This window comes from Fusarium phalaenopsidis (genome assembly GCF_050370095.1).
Source record: "Fusarium phalaenopsidis strain FUZ10S chromosome Unknown contig_32276, whole genome shotgun sequence".
NCBI lineage: Eukaryota > Fungi > Ascomycota > Sordariomycetes > Hypocreales > Nectriaceae > Fusarium > Fusarium phalaenopsidis.
This window is the reverse complement of record NW_028145418.1, coordinates 663,178-679,890: the sequence shown is the minus strand read 5'-3', so window position 1 is coordinate 679,890 and position 16,713 is coordinate 663,178. Positions and strand designations below refer to the sequence as shown.

The 16,713-nt window shown below is 51.0% G+C and overlaps 5 protein-coding genes and 1 non-coding gene across 6 annotated transcripts; 3 read left to right on the top strand and 3 right to left on the bottom strand.

The window, feature by feature from the left end:
- Positions 1-52: 52 nt before the first annotated feature.
- On the top strand, positions 53-2,380 carry LRP88_00504 (uncharacterized protein; the record flags this gene model as incomplete). Its single annotated transcript, XM_083237212.1, has 6 exons — positions 53-139; positions 382-1,199; positions 1,253-1,462; positions 1,517-1,672; positions 1,723-1,900; positions 1,952-2,380. 6 exons carry the CDS (start codon positions 53-55, stop codon positions 2,378-2,380), a joined length of 1,878 nt encoding a protein of 625 aa, XP_083107103.1.
- A 611-nt stretch (positions 2,381-2,991) lies between these two features.
- Positions 2,992-4,061, top strand: LRP88_00503 (carbon-nitrogen hydrolase family protein; the record flags this gene model as incomplete). Its single annotated transcript, XM_083237211.1, has 3 exons — positions 2,992-3,152; positions 3,204-3,381; positions 3,429-4,061. The coding sequence occupies 3 exons, from the start codon at positions 2,992-2,994 to the stop codon at positions 4,059-4,061; spliced, it is 972 nt and encodes a 323-aa protein (XP_083107102.1).
- Positions 4,062-4,298: 237 nt separating this feature from the next.
- LRP88_00502 (uncharacterized protein) lies at positions 4,299-9,589 on the bottom strand (the record flags this gene model as incomplete). Its single annotated transcript, XM_083237210.1, has 6 exons — positions 4,299-5,562; positions 5,614-6,536; positions 6,607-9,000; positions 9,055-9,120; positions 9,171-9,396; positions 9,444-9,589. 6 exons carry the CDS (start codon positions 9,587-9,589, stop codon positions 4,299-4,301), a joined length of 5,019 nt encoding a protein of 1,672 aa, XP_083107101.1.
- A 463-nt stretch (positions 9,590-10,052) lies between these two features.
- On the top strand, positions 10,053-11,033 carry LRP88_00501 (uncharacterized protein; the record flags this gene model as incomplete). The annotated part of the gene is made up of 1 exon (XM_083237209.1): positions 10,053-11,033. The coding sequence occupies one exon, from the start codon at positions 10,053-10,055 to the stop codon at positions 11,031-11,033; it is 981 nt and encodes a 326-aa protein (XP_083107100.1).
- Positions 11,034-12,819: 1,786 nt separating this feature from the next.
- On the bottom strand, positions 12,820-15,474 carry LRP88_00500 (uncharacterized protein; the record flags this gene model as incomplete). Its single annotated transcript, XM_083237208.1, has 6 exons — positions 12,820-12,909; positions 12,960-13,031; positions 13,085-13,969; positions 14,222-14,970; positions 15,034-15,061; positions 15,109-15,474. The coding sequence occupies 6 exons, from the start codon at positions 15,472-15,474 to the stop codon at positions 12,820-12,822; spliced, it is 2,190 nt and encodes a 729-aa protein (XP_083107099.1).
- Positions 15,475-16,325: 851 nt separating this feature from the next.
- On the bottom strand, positions 16,326-16,397 carry LRP88_00499. The gene has a single exon. It is a non-coding gene; the product is annotated as a tRNA-Arg (tRNA).
- Positions 16,398-16,713: the final 316 nt, after the last annotated feature.

Sequence of the window (16,713 nt, the reverse complement as noted above, 5' to 3'; positions counted from 1 at the left end):
ACCTCGTATTGATAGTGGAGGGCTTGCTTGGGTGCCAAGGCCCAGGTCAAAGATGTCCCCCACCACGGAGCCGGCTCGGCGACCGGGGAGAAAGAGGATTACCCTGGCGTGCAATGGCTGCCGAGTAAAAAGGACCAAGGTAAGCAAGCAAACTTGAGGCAGCGGGTGTGATATCATGTTGCTCACTATCTCAGTGCGACGGCGAACAGCCACAATGCGGCGCTTGCAAATATCGCCAGCAAGAGTGTGAATATACCCAAGAAGAGAGCAAAAGAAGGTGAAGAAAATTTGCCACTCATATTTGTCTCAAATCTCACGCAGTTTAGGCGTCCCAGTAACGCGTACATCATGGCCTTGGAAGCGCGCATTCAGACTCTTGAGAAGAGCCTGGCCCTTGCAACACAGACGAACCCACTATTTGTTCATGATTCTAACTACCGGCTACCGAGAGAAGGGGTGAGCACAGCTGCATTAGAAACCGCCTTCGACCTGTCGCCATCCGACGACGCCAACCAGACTGAGTCGGTAGATGATCTCGCAGATGCACTCGGATGCTTCACAATAGGCGATGCCGGAGAACTGCGATTCTTTGGCACATCTAGCAATTTCGACCTCATGCCTAGCACGTCTCTCAAAGTCGCTTCATCAGTCCAGGCCCGGCACCGAGGTATCGAAGCAGCTCAACAACTGCCAACCTACTTTGAGCCCACAGATGAGCTCCGCGATCATCTTCTGGGTTTATTCTGGAAATGGCAAAATTCATGGCAGTACATTGTACCCAGAGAGTCATTCATTGTGGATCTTTATGTGGAAAAGTCTGGACGCTTCTGCACGCCGCTGCTTCTCAACGCAATACTCGCCCTTTCGTCGCGTTACTCGCCGAGACCAGAACTCAGAACGGATCCGGAAGATGCAAATACCGCTGGTCACATATTTGCAGATCAAGCTAAGACCATGCTACACTATGAATCCGAAGCTCCGACGACATCAACGGTTCAGGCGACTGCATTGCTAGGATTGTTCTGGGCATCTATCGACAACGAGGGTCTTGGATTCATGTACATTGGCATGGCAACACGCATGGCAATGAACCTCGGTTTACAGTCAGACTGCACACAATATGCAGCTAGAGGAATCATCTCCGAAGAGGACGTCGAAGCTCGCAATGTTGCCTTTTGGGGGATATACGTATTGGACAAGTAGGAAATACCCATGGAACGGACATGCAGAATTACTGACCAGCATACCCCAGACTATACTGCCTTGGAATGGGTAGACCAGCCAGTATCCAAGAGTACAACATTACGACAGCCAAACCCAAGATTCTTGAAGACCGACCTGCAGCACTTCTCTCTGCAGAACAGAGAAAATTCTCACAGCCCTGGCCGACGTCTCACATCACCGAGAATGCCATCAAGACTTGCGAAATCATGATTATTACTTCCGAGGTTATTGATCAACTGTAAGATGCGAAGTCGATCGAATGGCAGAAACTATTAGTACTGATCAAAATCAGGTATGCTCAGCGCTCTTCATGGACAGACAGGGAAAGAGAGGACCGGGTCATGGAAACGCATTTACGGTCTGCAAGGCTGTTTGATCAGCTTCCAAAGTCACTCAAGATGTCCGAGTCAAGTCTCTACCCTGTGCCACCATATGTATACCACCTTCAGTGAGTTATAGCACCACTCCAATACTTTCTCAAGCTAATTACCCACGCAGCATTCAATACCATCACTCGATCATCCTTCTTCATCGACCCTTCTTCAAGGTTCTGTCCCGGGGCCGCAACTGCGTGGAATTTGACCCTGAAGGCAAAGATGTGCACTCGAAATCTTGCAAGGCATCGGCAATCAAAATCGCAAAAATTGTTCGTATATACAGGAGCAATTATACAAATGTCAGTCACCAGCTCCCTGAATCACCTAGTACTCATTAACAAACCATCCAGCAATGCCAACCAATATCTGCGGTCCACCCAATATTCACGGCAGCAATTATACATCTACTAGATCTAAAGATGGGCCCACCTAACGCAAACAATGAGGCAATGCGTTGTCTCAGCATCTGCATCAAAGCCCTATACGAGATGAACACAAATTGGGACTGGGCGAACCGATCCATTCGAGCAATTCGTTCCCTGGCCGACCAATGGGGCGTCACTCTCAGTACCCCAGAGTTATTGGGTGACATTCCAGAAGTCAATAAGCGACAGTTTGAGCTGTATGAGCGTGGGGCATTTCCGACTGGCCAAGGCCAAGAGGTGGGCGTCGGCGGGGAGCAGGCGTTGCCCCCTGAGATGTTTGATGAGCTGTTTCAGGCTTGGGCTTTTGATCAAAACATGGGCAGCATGGCGTTTGACTTTTCCGATGAGGCTTGACGATGTTGAATAGAACGACTAGCGCCTTGATATGAAGCAATCAGGTGGATCTTGTTCGTATCACTCCTATAGCTACGAAATGGCAAGACTGAGCCCTCACAAAACCACTACAGGCTCATCCTTGATCATTTCTATTAGAATGAAAGAATTATAGCGATAGTGAGAAGTAGATCTGTCCACGCGTAATGCCAAAGAGATCATCCTGCAAGATAAGACCCCTGACGACATCATGGACTTGGCCCATGGTCCCCTCTCAGATGATACTATACGGACCGAACGGAAACACCTTGTCCTCAATGATATGGCCACCAATGTCCGGATATTAATTATCCATTGTTGATCTTCCTGACGGTCTCTGACATACGGACTGTACGGGATTCGGGTATTAATTATCCAGGGTCGATCCGTATGCTTCCCAAGCGGGTATTAATTATCCCGATATGCATGCACCCCGCATGATCAGCCTCACGATTGCCTCAACTAGTGACTTACATAGCTACACAGCATGTAGACTTCATTATATAAGAGATGGAATTCTTCCAGTTTTTGAAGGAATGTCAAGACAATACAAATCATCCTAAGAACAACTTGTCAACCACCACATTACAACAATGGCTTCTTCCAAGATCAAGGTTGCCGCCGTTCAAGCCGAGCCCGTCTGGAACGATCTCCAAGGCGGCGTCGAAAAGGTCATTTCTCTGATCAAGGAAGCTGGTAGCAACGGAGCCAATGTCGTTGGTTTCCCTGAAGTCTTTATCCCCGGATATCCGTGGTAAGTTTTGTGTCCTTCAGAGTAATGTGCTTAGCCCATTGACCTTACAAGGAGCATCTGGCAAAACTCCGTCTTTGACAATGTGCCCTTCATGAACGAGTACTTTGACAACTCGCTGGAGAGGGAGTCCAAGGAGATGGACCGTATTAGGGCAGCTGTCCGCGAGGCTGGGGTGTTTGTCGTTCTTGGATATAGCGAGCGATACCGAGGAACGTTGTACATCGCACAGGTAAGCGTCTATCGTGGATTCGAGAATCTCCAGACTGACAGTCATAGTCATTCATTGATCCCACCGGCACCATCGTTCACCACCGTCGCAAGATCAAGCCCACACATGTGGAGAGAGCTTACTGGGGTGACGGCCAGGCCGACTCCCTCAAGGGCGTTGTCGACTCGCAGTTCGGCAAGATCGGAGGCCTGAACTGCTGGGAGCACACTCAGCCTCTCCTGCGGTACTACCAGTATTCCCAGGACGTCGACATCCACGTTGCAAGCTGGCCTCTCATCTGGGAGCCCCCAGAGGGCAAGCCCTGGGCCTACCACATCTCTGGAAGTGCAAGCAACAAGTTCTCTCAGGTCATGGCCATGGAGGGTGCGTGCTTTGTTATGACCTGCACCGAGGTTCTGAGCGAGAAGGGCAAGGCCAACACAAAGCTGGCCGAGATGGGCTCAGGATCCTGGGGCAAGACTCCGGGTGGAGGTTTCACCATGATCTATGGTCCCGATGGATCCGAGCTCTCAGAGCCTCTTGACCCTGGCGCGGAGGGCATCGTCTATGCCGAGATTGATCTCGCTGATCGAGCCAAGGCTAAGCAGAACCTGGACGTTGTGGGACACTATTCACGACCTGATCTCCTGAGCCTCAATGTCACAGGCACTGCTGCTCTTCCTGTTCGTCTGAACAAGTAGTTTCAGATTGAATATTATTTCCTGCGTGTGTCTATTGAATCTAGTATTTGAGAAAGCGAGAAGTAGTACTAGGTATTAATATGCTACCGTGTCTAATACTCTATCAGATCCTAGGAGTAACGGTCTCCTGACCAGGGAGCCTTCATCCCAAAGAACGATGATCGATGTTCTTTCCTGTCAGATCCAGATACCCTTTCTAGTCAGTCAAAGTTCGACTATCGTCATAAGAAGGCCAACTTACTGTTCTGCCACTCCGGCTGGGTTGGGTGGCCACTGAGGCACTTGCTCAGAAGCCTGAGGTGGGACAGGCTCTGGTTGCGCCCCTGGCCTGTAGGCGAAATACTGATTCTGTTCAGATCCCGGCTGCTGGGTTACATCGCCAGGCGGTTGGTATGGTCTGTACGGGGTGGGCCTCGCGCCGGTGATCGGCTTTCTCCTGATGGGCGCGAAGCCTGGCTGAGGAGGTTGATAGCTGTTCCTCGAAGCTGCAGCACCGTCTGGTGTCTGGCTTCCTGAGCCCCCTGCTTCCTCCGGCACAAGAGTGCTGGTAGAGTCAAAAGATTTCACTTCGGATACAGGTCGGCTCGAGACTTGCCCATGCTCTCCCCCGGCAGCAGCAGCTCCTTCAAGTTCAGCGACCGGCTCAGTAGGGCCCTGAGTCTCCTCCTTTTCCTTCTCCTCTTCATCTTCATCCTCATTCTCATCCTCCTCAGGAATTGGCTCATCATAGTTGAGTTCCTGCTTGCGGTTCTCAACACTTCGAACAACAGCCGTAACCGCAGCATCACCACCCTCCATGGCAACACTCAAAGCCTCCATAATCGCAGAAACGTGTTGGGCAACGGCTTTGATACAATCAATGTCCTCAGTCCCCACAGCCACATCCAACGCGTTGTCGTTGCTGTTATTCCTCAGCAAGACGTCAGCGCCACGGTCAAGCAAGAACTGCACAGACTTGGCATCCGGCGACCTTGCAGCCAGAATGAGCGGGGTGTCGCCATCTTCGTCAGCAAAGTTGATATCGGCACCAGCATCAAGAATAGACCGCAGAGATTCTTGGGGGAGATACATGGCTGCGTAGGTCAGGGGAGTCGAATTATACTCTCCTCCCAAGCGGTTCACGTCAGCCTTGGCGTTGATGAGACGGTCCAGGATCTCTTTTTCTCCGTTGTTTGCCGCTGCGATGACGGGGCATGTAAGCGAGCCTCCTCCGAGATTTGGATCAGCGCCATGCTCGAGAAGAAGAGTAACAATATCCCCATTTCCAGCTTCGACGGCTGCTTGCAGAGCAGTTCCTGAGCTCATGTTATCGTTGGTAGTCAATGCGTTGACGTCAGCTCCACGCTTGAGAAGCAGCTCAACAATCTCCATGTGACCCTCAGCAGCAGCAGTCTGCAGAGCCCATCCGTTGGGAGAGTTGATGTCAGCCTTTGCGTCGAGGAGCATGTTGACGATATCTTTGGTGCCATCGTACGCTGCTGCTGTCAAGGCATTACCGTATCTAACACGAACATTAGTGGTTAGCAAGAATAGAGTTAGTGGGCTGACTTACACTTCGCCGGTAGCATCAGGGCTTGCTCCAAACCTAAGAAGCAGCTGAACCGTCTTTTCGTTTTGAAAATCGGTGGCTTGATACAAAGACTTATCCAACTGCTCGGCAGAGATGGATCCGTTTGTATACTCCCACATAGCCTCTATCGACCGAATAGCTTGATCCCCATCATCGCCCTCGGCCGCATCCAAGAAGGGCTGATCACAGTTCAAACCAGGGCGCTTCTCAAGCAAGATTGCCAGAATGTCCCACTTTTCCTCATATGCCGCCCCTTCAAGTGCCTTCTGGAACGTCTCTTGGGGGTGCTCGTACGAGTCGAAGAGATGGTTGAAGGCTTCGAGACGACCACTCTCTGCGGCTTTGACGAGAGCCTTGTTGAATTCTTTTGGTGGAAGTTTCTCTGAGTAGTTTTTGATGAGGAACTCGAACATTGTCAAGTCTGAGCGGAGAGCTGCCAGGGCCAGTGGAGAGCGAATAAACTCTTCTTCGTCGTCTTCATCGTCTTCATCATCTTCGTCTTCGTCTTCGTCTTCGTTCTCGTCATCCTCGTCTTCATCCTCGTCATCCTCGTCCTCGGCTTCATCTCCTGGCTGCTTGTTCTCCCCCTCAGCCTCACCATCCTCATCTTCCTCTTCCTCGCTGTCTTCTCCCTCAAGAGAAACATCCTTCTCAACCAAGACCTTGACGGCGTCACAGTTTCCAGAGTCAACAGCAGCGTTGATTACTCTGCCAAAAGTATCGCAGCTGGCATTCGGGTCTGCTCCCCTTTGCAGTAGCATCACCATAGCCTTGACATTGCCCTTAGCTGCAGCTTGATGCAGGGGAGTCTGAAGGTCGTCTTCTTTGCCGTCATCGATTGCCGCGCCCTTGTTTAAGAGCTCCTCAATGATATCTGTCTGTCCAAACGCGGCGGCAAAGTGAAGCTAGATGGTTATTTCACGTTAGTATGTACTCATCATATTTGAAACTTGGTGATTGCCGGGGAGAACTCACAGGCGTGTAACACAACGAGTCTCTCATGTTCTTCTCGTCGTCATAGCCATTCTTCAACAGAGCTGCAACTAGCCCTCTGAACCCAATGGCGGAAGCTACATGAAGACCAGTTAACTCAACACGTTCCCAGTTCTTGAAAGAGTCGGTAAGTCGGTGATGCTCTGTAAGCCAACGGCGACGAATGACTGAGTCCTTCTTCCAGAATTCTGCCTCTCGACTCAAGTCATCAGCAATGTCGGTAGTGGCTTGGCTAGCGTGATGAAGCCAATATTTCACGGCGTAAGCATGAGCTTTGTCTTTGATCTCAGGTGCTTCAGGGTCTTCATCTTCTTCATCTTCTTCATCTTCTTCATCTTCTTCATCTTCTTCTTCACCATCGTCATCGTCATCGTCATCGCCATCTTCGTCATCTCCATCTGACTCGTCGTCGGAGAATTGGTCATTTTGTCCCTCGTCATCACCCTCATCTGGCTCAGTACTGCCGAGATCTTTAAGAGCCTTCATGACATGACCAAATGCTCGAAGGCCAAGCATGCCGTGCTGTAGCTTGATGTCCTCTTCTGATAGTCCAAGCATCCTGCGAGCATTCTCCAAGAGGTGCTTCTTGACAGCTGCGTCAATGAAGCAAACCGTAGTCTCAGATCTGGTAGTCGGCTTGGTGCTTAGCAACGGCTTGCACTTGTATACCAAGTCATGAAGCTCTGCCTGTTCCGCGGAAGAGTCCAAGCCCGCAAGAAGAGCGAGCTCTTGCTCTGTCGGGTCCTCTTGAGTGAGGACCAAGACTCTCAGCATCTCCTTGATCTCAGCAACCCTGGCGCGGTTGACATCAAAAACCTGCTGCCACGCAAAATTGAGAAGCGCGTCGAGTTCCTGAGGCACAACTTCCAACTGGAGACGGACTTGGAGATCGGTCTTGTGAGGAAGCTCCTGGAGGTGGACACATGTAATATCGATCCATTGCGTGTTTTGGGCCCGTTTGCCGATCAAGCTGCTGACAAAGTAGGCAAGAGCCTTGCTGTAGTCCTTTTCCTTGACCAAGGCAGAGACCTTCTCAGCGGCATGATTTCTCAACTCCAACTGAACCTGGTCGCTGTACTTTTCATCCTCCAGGTCGATCAGCCTCAGGGAATTGCCTTTGAGGGCCTGTCCAATGTGATATGACTCTCCACTGGTGATCATCCACCTAACTTTCGCATGTCGTCCAACCATGTTCTCGACTTCGGCGTTGAGTAAGCTCAAGAGAGTGCTTGTAGAGCCTGAGTCTGGGAGCGCTTCAAGATTGTTGATGACAAGATAGACGCTTGTGTCAGACAAGGTCTTATCGGCCAGAATGTCCTGAAGCACTTGCCAAAGATTCTCGACTGTCAACAGCGGCTGGAGCTTGGGCTTGACTTTATCGGTCTTGCCTACCAGAAACTCAGCGTGTGAAGCGAGGTACTCATCCCTTCTAATGAGCTGCCACACAAGTGACTTGACGAGCTCCTCAGCTGTGCCGTAATCGGGGGTACTGTCGCACAAGAAGTATGCGAGGAGAATGGGGACTGAGGGTTTGTCTGCCCCTGCCTGGATCATGTGGTCGATGCCCTTGAGTGCTGCCAACGTGGCACTAGTCTTGCCTCTTCCATCTGGACCACGGATCCAGAGGCATTCTCCTTGTTTAAGAGGTTCGGACCCCTGAGGCTGAGGGATCAGAGTGCCACCATCCTTGGAAAGCCAACCGACGTATTCTGGCTCATCGGGTATCCATGACGAGGGCGTAGTTTTCTTGTCAATCTCGTCCCGCTTTTTCCATACTCGTGCTCCATCAAGAGCATCCATGGCCTTGTTGAAGAGGTCCCAGTCGATGGGTCTTGTAGACTTGCGACGGTTCTTGACCACCAAAGCGGCACCATTGATCAGCCTCTTGAGCGGACTTCGAACCAGCGCATACCGAAGGTCCTTGGAACTCTCAAACTTGACCAGGTCTCGATGGTTGGCTGCCAAACCCATGGAGTCCATACAATCCAGGATTGCCGAGTCTCTGGTGACAAACTCTGCAAGATTCTTGGGTAGAGGAATCCCGAGACGCTTGATAAAATCCGGTACAGGACCGAGATCGGAGAACTGGGTCTTGTGCTCTTCCCAGAAGCCAAACAGGGCAATCTTGGGGTGCAACTCTCCCACGGCTCTTACAAAGTCGCGCCTCAGCTCATTCAGTCCCTCATCATCGGGCCTCATCAATTCCAGGAGCTTCGACGGCTCGGCTTTGTCCATCTTCTCGCCGATGTACGAGAGCATGACGGCCATAGAAGCAGCTTGGGCACCTTTGAACGGGGTACCGAAGACGGCACAGCCGGTGATATCCTCAAACAAGTGAGGGTAGACATTTTTACGGGACTCTGCGATACAGATGGCCTTTAACCAGTCAGTTCCAGCCGTGATACTGGTGCAAGAATGATAGAATCAAACCTTGGCAATAACCAGTCCTCCCATGCTATGCCCAATGAACACAATCGGGTTTGACTTTTTGGAATCCTGATTGGCTTGGTTAGCGCATGTTGCTTGCGGTATTAGCAGATACTAACATTTCTTATCCCGTCCAGCCCATCCAGCAGAGTAGACGCAAGATTGCTAAGAAACTGCTTCACCTTGAATCCGCCCATCCAAGCGGACTCGTACATGTAGAGCAAAACGCGTGCATTGGGAAAGTCCTTGATAATTCCCTCTTTTTCAACAGCCCAGTTGAATTTTGTCGTTCCAGACTTCCAGCTGTCTATTGGATGGGCGCCAAGACCAGGAACAAAGACGATGCTGAACAGGCGTGAGTGAGGGGCTCATAGGGCTGAAGTGGCACATACTCAATCTCTGTCTCTTTGTCGGAGCCTGGTTCGGGGTGGAGTTGCTTGATCCCCTGCTGAACATCCGCAAGCCCCCTCTTTTGCCTTGTGCCAGCAGCATCACTGCTGGCCTGGGCTCTGCGAGTTGCCGACCGACGAAGCGACATGTCGATACTGAGCTCCTCGACGTGATTATCGCGAAAACGCACTTCCCCTCCTTGAAAGGGACGTGAATCGTCTTTTGACGTTGGCTCAGAGACCGCCTCGCCTTTGCTTTTTAATCGTTTCAGCCACGGGAACGGGAAAGCGGGCCTCAAGACACAAAAGGGTAGTCCCGTCATTAGCGGGTGGCGTCCCTCGCAAATGATTTTCCCCCTGTGGTGAGATTAAATGGAGTCGTACGACCCAAGTGTCCAATGGTTGGGTTTTCGCCCCCAATTGTCTTGGATGCCTGGTCAGCTCGTGTCCCGATCCTTGCTCGATCGTTGGGCTTGATAATTTCGCACTTTTTCCCTTCTGAGGGGGCGGGTTTTTTTTTGGGGGGGGGGGGGATTTGTCTTGTGCCCACCTGGCTTTGATCTTTACGTTTCTTTACTCCCACTCACACCTCGATTAGAGTTTAATTCTATCATGGATCTATCATCTCCTCCATTTACACTACAGGTCCTTGAGCCAGACTATCATGAGAAGCACAGCAAGCGAAGCGAGACTAGCCTCCTGCCGGCCACGAGTCGCGTCAAGGATGACATCGTCATCCCCCAGTCCGACAGTGAGTTCTTGGAGCGAGAGCTGCTCGTGAATCGACTCAACGACATCCATGACCTTCTCTGGATCTGTGGTCGGCCGATGCCGCCTCGGCCGCTCCATCACCAACGGCTCCTCTCTCGCGACATTGTCATTTGCGAGGATATCGCGCTTCACATGGTCTGGTGGAGGAACCGCATCTTTTTGAAGCCCCTCCCTCCTTATCTTCTGGACCCAGACTTTTGGAAAGCCCACATCGGTATCACGGCAGATGCCCAGCACATCGACGCGTACCGTGGAAATCTCGATGCTTGCGCCCGGGGATTTTTGTTCTCCTACACGGCCTTGATCGCCTATCGCAGCGACTTTCGGATCGCCAAAGAATGCGGTCTGCTACCAGACGCCATCAGCTGGGAGGGCTGGAAGGCATTGGCAGCCCAATTCCTAGAGAACCACCGCTACGACCGCGTGAACCCTCGATACTGGTACGGCGAGCTACGTCTCAGCCGACTCAACAAGATCTACAGTTTCCGGAAAGGATTCCTCTTCCGCGGCTACTCCAGGGTGGCATCCCACACGGTCTACGGCGACCTTCTCCGTGACAACTTTTCCGTGCTGGCCGGTATCCTCGGTTACGTCGTGGTTGCGCTGTCAGCCATGCAGGTTGGGCTGAGCGTTGAGAGGTTGGAGAGCAACAAGGCGTTCCAGGATACGAGTTATGGGCTCACGGTGTTTTCTCTCATTGTTCCTTTGATAGCGGCTGCTTTTATCTTTTTGTTTGTTCTTGTCATGTTTATTAGCAATTGGAGGGCGACAAAAGCGTATGAGAAGCGGCGGCTCAAGGCAATAGGTGTAGACCACTTCTAGTTGGGCGTAGATGATACTTGGAAATCAAGTAGAACAAAAAACCATTCTCATTTCCGTTGCTATCTCCTATCTTCACTGTCCCTCTTCCGTGAACTGAATGAGTGAGACTCTTCCTGACTCCCTGGGGTCTATATCACCAAAGTCCATGATGGGCAGTTCAGTTCCCGGCCTGAGTTTCATGAACTCAAAAACAACACCTTCGGTGGATTTATCGCAGCCCACAAGCCACATTTTGCCTGAAGACAAATCGGACGACTGCGCCAGAACCGAAAGCTCATGGAGCCAATCCGTGGAGTCAAGATCCCAAAACTTGATCAATATGTCGTCCCGCAACAATATAGTCACGTTAGGATCGTTTGATTGAGCAGCAGCGTCAATGCTTAGGAACCCACTTCTCGAATATGGTAGCTTGGTCATACACCGTGCCTGAGAAATATTCCAGATCTCAACATCGCTGTCTGAGGCCAAGAGCAGACGGTCAACCTCGACCAGACGTGGGCGTTTCCTGACATCGGTTTCGATACGTTGAATGCAATATCCCGTCGACAGATCCCATACGGTAATGGTATTGTTACCAAGAGAGAATGCCAGTTGTTGGCCATCGGGGGAGAGGGAGACTTCCCGGCAACCCTTGTAGGTCCCCAGGCATTTTCCGTTGGCTGTATCCCAGACCAGCACCGCATGATGGTCTCCCCTATAAGAAGAACATAGTATCAACATCTGACCATTCTCCGAGAACGTGAGGGAATCTTTGGAGCTCAAATCAATGCCATCACCCTCAAGTATTCGCTTAGAGGTGCCGGAAAAGATATCCAAAAGCATGACTTTCCTGTCTTTTGAACGTGACGCAAGATATTGGTCGTTCCATGATAATGCCAGCTGGCAGAGCACGCCTTCACTTTCTCGGACAACTCGCTTTGACTGCTTCGACGCCAAGTCCCAGAGTCTAAGCACTCCTAAAGAGGCCGTGACCAGCAACTGTGAGACCGGTAGAAACGACAAGAGCATACTCCCTTTGTCAACATCGATGGTCTGAAGGCATTCGCCTCGCTTGTTGCAGATATCGACTTGACTATTGTGAAATGTCGAGAAGTGTGCGAAGCGACTCCCGTCTTGAAGAGATACGACTGAAGACAAAGTTGTTTTGCTCAAAAGTTTGTGTGTACAGGTTCTCAAGCTCAAGTCCCAAATCTTCACTCTGCAATCCAATGAGCTCGAGACCAACGAGTTCCCCGAGAGGAAAGCGAGAGAATTGATGCTGTCGTTGTGGGCCCGTATGCTCCAGATACAGTCTCCAGTGCCGATATTCCAAATTGTCATTTCCCGGGATGCACCTGCCGCCAACTGCTGGCTGTCAGGCGAAAAGGCTATCGACCATACGTGCCCAGAACAGTCGAATATCTGAAGGCGGCGGCCCGTGCCGAGATTCCATAACATTATTTCCTCTGACGAGGCCGATGCCAGTAGTTTTCCATCAGGGGAGAATGTGAGAACCTCAATGTCGTCCTCATGCCCCATGAGTTGCTGAATAGGTTGTCCTGATTTGGCATCCAGAAGCTCAACCACTCCTCTCCCTGATCCCACTGCAAGTTGTTCCCCATTTGGCGCAAATTGGACCCTCGTGGCCCAATCATTCACTTTGGTTGAATGGGTACTGTGGATCCAGCCAAGGTTGGAGATCTCAACAGTATCACGATGCAGTCGTGCAAGCAGCTTTCTATCAGGTGAAATAGCTACACGGTTGAAGCCGAAGGACACTTTGGACCTCCGGAATTTGAGAATGCAGTCACTCCAGGATGGTTCCGGCCTCGGCTTTCTCGCTAGCCAACTGGGTTCTTCGTGTCGGAATAGCTGTCTGATCAGGCTGGAGGTAGGACTAAAAACGAGTGCTGAAGCATAAAGCTGGAGTGGTGCCTCCGAAATCACCTGCCAGTATGAGAAGACGAATCGCCGAGCATCTTCCACAAGATAGTCGAGATCTTTGACTTTGCTGTCGCACTACCTAAACATAAGCCATCGCCACTAGCCATTTTGAACCATTTTTCACTCACAGCTATATTTTTGAGCCTCTGAAGCTTGCCCGGCCCCTGTTCTAGCACACGCTGCAGGCTGAGAGTTTCTAGCCAGTACAAGTACTTCTCTCTCAAGAACTCCTCGATGGCCTTGTAATCAGACATGTTTCTGCTCTTATTGGTGTTCTCAAAATGGTCGATCCAGTAAAGACTGGCGTACCTCAGTGGGGACAACGGATCGGGGTCCGGCGATGTTATATCCTCGACGAAAACCCCGGGAGACTTCAGCCCATAGAGATCCCGTTTGAGAACGGTCGGAGCTTCCAGTGATCGTCTGAAAAGAACACGATGCTGTTCATGGATACCAGAAGGGAAGATTTCATCTTTTCCGCCATCAATAAGGAAATCTTGAGCCGACTGATGGACGAAATAGATGACATCCCCTTGGAGGGTAAGAAATGAGCCACACTCTCCGATGAGGTCTCTCAACTCTTCTGGACCATAGCCATGAAGATCGGGCATAAGAACTTGTAACTCATCCAGCGAGAGGGGACGGTATGCAATGCAGGCAAAAGCAAGGATCTGCAGGCAAAAAGATGAATATTCCGAGGTGACAATCTGCTCGAGCATGCGGATGTGCAAGTCCTCGAGCCCAATAGGTAGATGGTAGAGTTTGGTCAATGTCTCCCTAGGCCTGACTACAGGACGAGCTAGCTCCTTGCAAATCAAGGCTACCCAGAGAAAGGTGTCATTGGCACCGGCTAGAAGCCTTTGAAGAACAGCCTCTTTGGTCTCCTCGTCGTAGAGTTTGTTGTGTGCCAATTCGTCAGTTTTGTATCTGACAAAGGTCTCTACCGCACGAGAAATGGAGTCCTTGTTCAATTCGAGAGAAACCGCGATCTTGTCGGCAGGGCGGAATTGTCCCTCAATGACGGGCCAGTTGCGACTCGACACAACCCATTTTGCGCTAAATCACTCTGAGAGTTCAATGATCAAATCAATGAGCTCCTCTCTCTCAACAACGTCATGTGTTTGGTATGAGCATTCATCCAGAGCGTCGACAATCAAGACGGCAGATTGTAGACATGGCTTCTGGAGCATGCTCCCGAGGATACCCTTAAGGCTAAAAAGGTCACTGAAACATATCTTGCCCTCCATGTCGTATACGGCTCGTACACAAGGCATCAGTTCCGAGTGCTTCTTGCAAAGAAGCCACACGAGACCACGGAGAACCGAGATGACACTCCGAAGGTTGTCTTGAGTTGCCTGGCAAAAAAAGTACGACAAGGGATTTGTGGACTCCTTTTCCAGCTCGTCGATTATGCCGCAGAGAAGCATTGTTTTACCCTTGCCAGGGTCGCCTTTGATCCAAAGCAATCGACGGCCTGGGTCGCCACGAAACCCACGGAAGTCATCGTTGTCAAGAATCCATCGGTATGAATCTTTGAGGAGCCCGCCCTTAGTCTTCTCCAGTTGTTTTTTATGCGTTTGCGGGTTGACAATGTGCAGGTCCTTGAGGCACTCGCTGTCCTTTTCGTCGTAGTGGATCTTCAACAGGCCTCGTGTCTGCTTGTTGACAGCTGACTCGACTCCTCCCACAGCCGACGTGACAGCTTGAATATCCAGACGCAGATGTCCCAACTTGCCGTCGATACGAGCAAGTCGTGATTTAAGAAGTTCAGAGTTCTTTTGCTTGATCTTTTCACGAATGGCCTCCTCGGCCTTCTTGATCGAGTCGACCTTATCCTGCCAGTCATCGATCTTGACGAGGTCCCTGGCGAAAACAGCAGCCCAGTGCTTGTTGTACAGGTACACACTCTTCATCTGGTACACAAGTAGTTTCTTGTACAGACTGACGATGTGCTTCTCAAGCAGTTCCTGCAGTTTGGTGGTAGATTCGTCGGCTCCATCTGCATCGAGAAGGTCTGACAACTCCTAATACCATTGAACTGTCCCGAGCACGTGCTTGATACCGTCATGATTGATACCTGGCTCTGTCACCGGGTTTGTAATGACCTGTCAGGGTCAGTGGGGCGCATCTTACGAGAAAATGAAATACTCACCTCCATGAACGTTGTGATGCCCACCCATGCAACCGCAGCGGATGGCTCACTCTTGACCGCTGATGCCACCAAGTCTTTGACATTCTTGATGGGTTGCATTCCTTCTTTGACCTTCTCTTTCGCCTTGGCTCCTCTCTCGATCTTTTCCAGCCCTTTCTCGACGAGTTGCCTCATCTGGTCTTGCCTGGCATCCGCATCTTGCTTGATCACGTTGGTAGAGCCTCCATCCAGCGGAGCAGGGTCAGCGTCACCAAGATAGGCAGAAAGGATCTTCTCGTAGGCTTCAACTAGGCGTGGCTCATCTTCTTTGGCCTTGTCGTAGGCGCTATTCCAAATTCGAGTTCGAATTGGATCCTTTGAGGCCATTACGGCGGGTGACATTTGAGGTTCTGGAATGATTGGCGCAGGGGTGGATACTGAGGAACCAGACTGAGATGGTACTGGATGAGGTGGCGTATCCTGGCGTGTCCCACCCGCTGGAGATGGTGATCTGCCGCGTTTGGGTCGCAACACTTGGAGCCATTTGGGCGTCATGGTCGGCACAGGAGCTTCTGTCTCTGCACTAGGAGAGAAGGAATGTCATGGATGATTCCCAGCTGAAGAAAAGATGCGGGGTTTTCAACCAACAGGTCCTCTATACGGTTCTTCAAGAATCAGGCTGTGAAGACCATCGCTTCGAACAGCCACAATCTTGGCCCGCCAATAATAGAATCAAGAGTGGATCTTAACGCTGCATTCCTGAGATAGGATTCGAGACGTGGCCAACCGGCAGCCTCAATGTGCAGCCTATCAGGCCTTCAACGTGGCTCTGCCTATCCCCTGCTTGCCTCGAGGGTACATGTGTAAGACCCATTCCTTGAAGGAGGGTTCAATCTGACTACATGGGGTTGCGAGAGGGCCGGACTTGAGCCGAGCCCGATAAGTTGAAGCGTCGCGTTAACCGAGGCCTTCTCAAGGAATAGCTAAGGAAAACAAGCTCAAGACCACAGTGATAAGATAAAGCGGAACGGGGAGGAGATTCATTTAAGCTTAAAGCACGTTAATATTAAGGTTCCCGAGAACATGTGCAAATCATTCAACTTTTCTTCTCACCTCAAAAAGAACTTTCCCTCCTGCGACAATCGTTGTGTAGATATTTCGCCATGACTAGCTCACGGGTAGCATGACTGGTCAGAGTTGGAGGACCCATCGCGCCCAAGCAAAGCAAAAAAAGAACTTGATCACGCTGGGGATCGAACCCAGAATCTTCTGATTCGTAGTCAGACGCCTTGCCATTGGGCCACGCGACCGATGCGTCGAGGGCCCAACGTTTGCATTCACAAAGCATTGGTGGGGAGTCCAACGTACTCTCCGCGTGATTCACCGAGACCTTGTTGGCGTTTACTCGACTGGGACTTGAAGGCAGGCGACACCAACAGAGCTCCGTGTATGTTTGGAACACATTGCGCAATTGTTGAACTAGCCGAGTACGCTTAGGTTGACACTGTAGAAGTCCCTCTTGGTCTCACTAACCTCACCACTCCAACGCTCCCTTGTCTTTACCACAAGCCACCCCAGAACAGAAGCCCATGTCCACTTCAGTCACACCCTTATCCCCACTCAAGA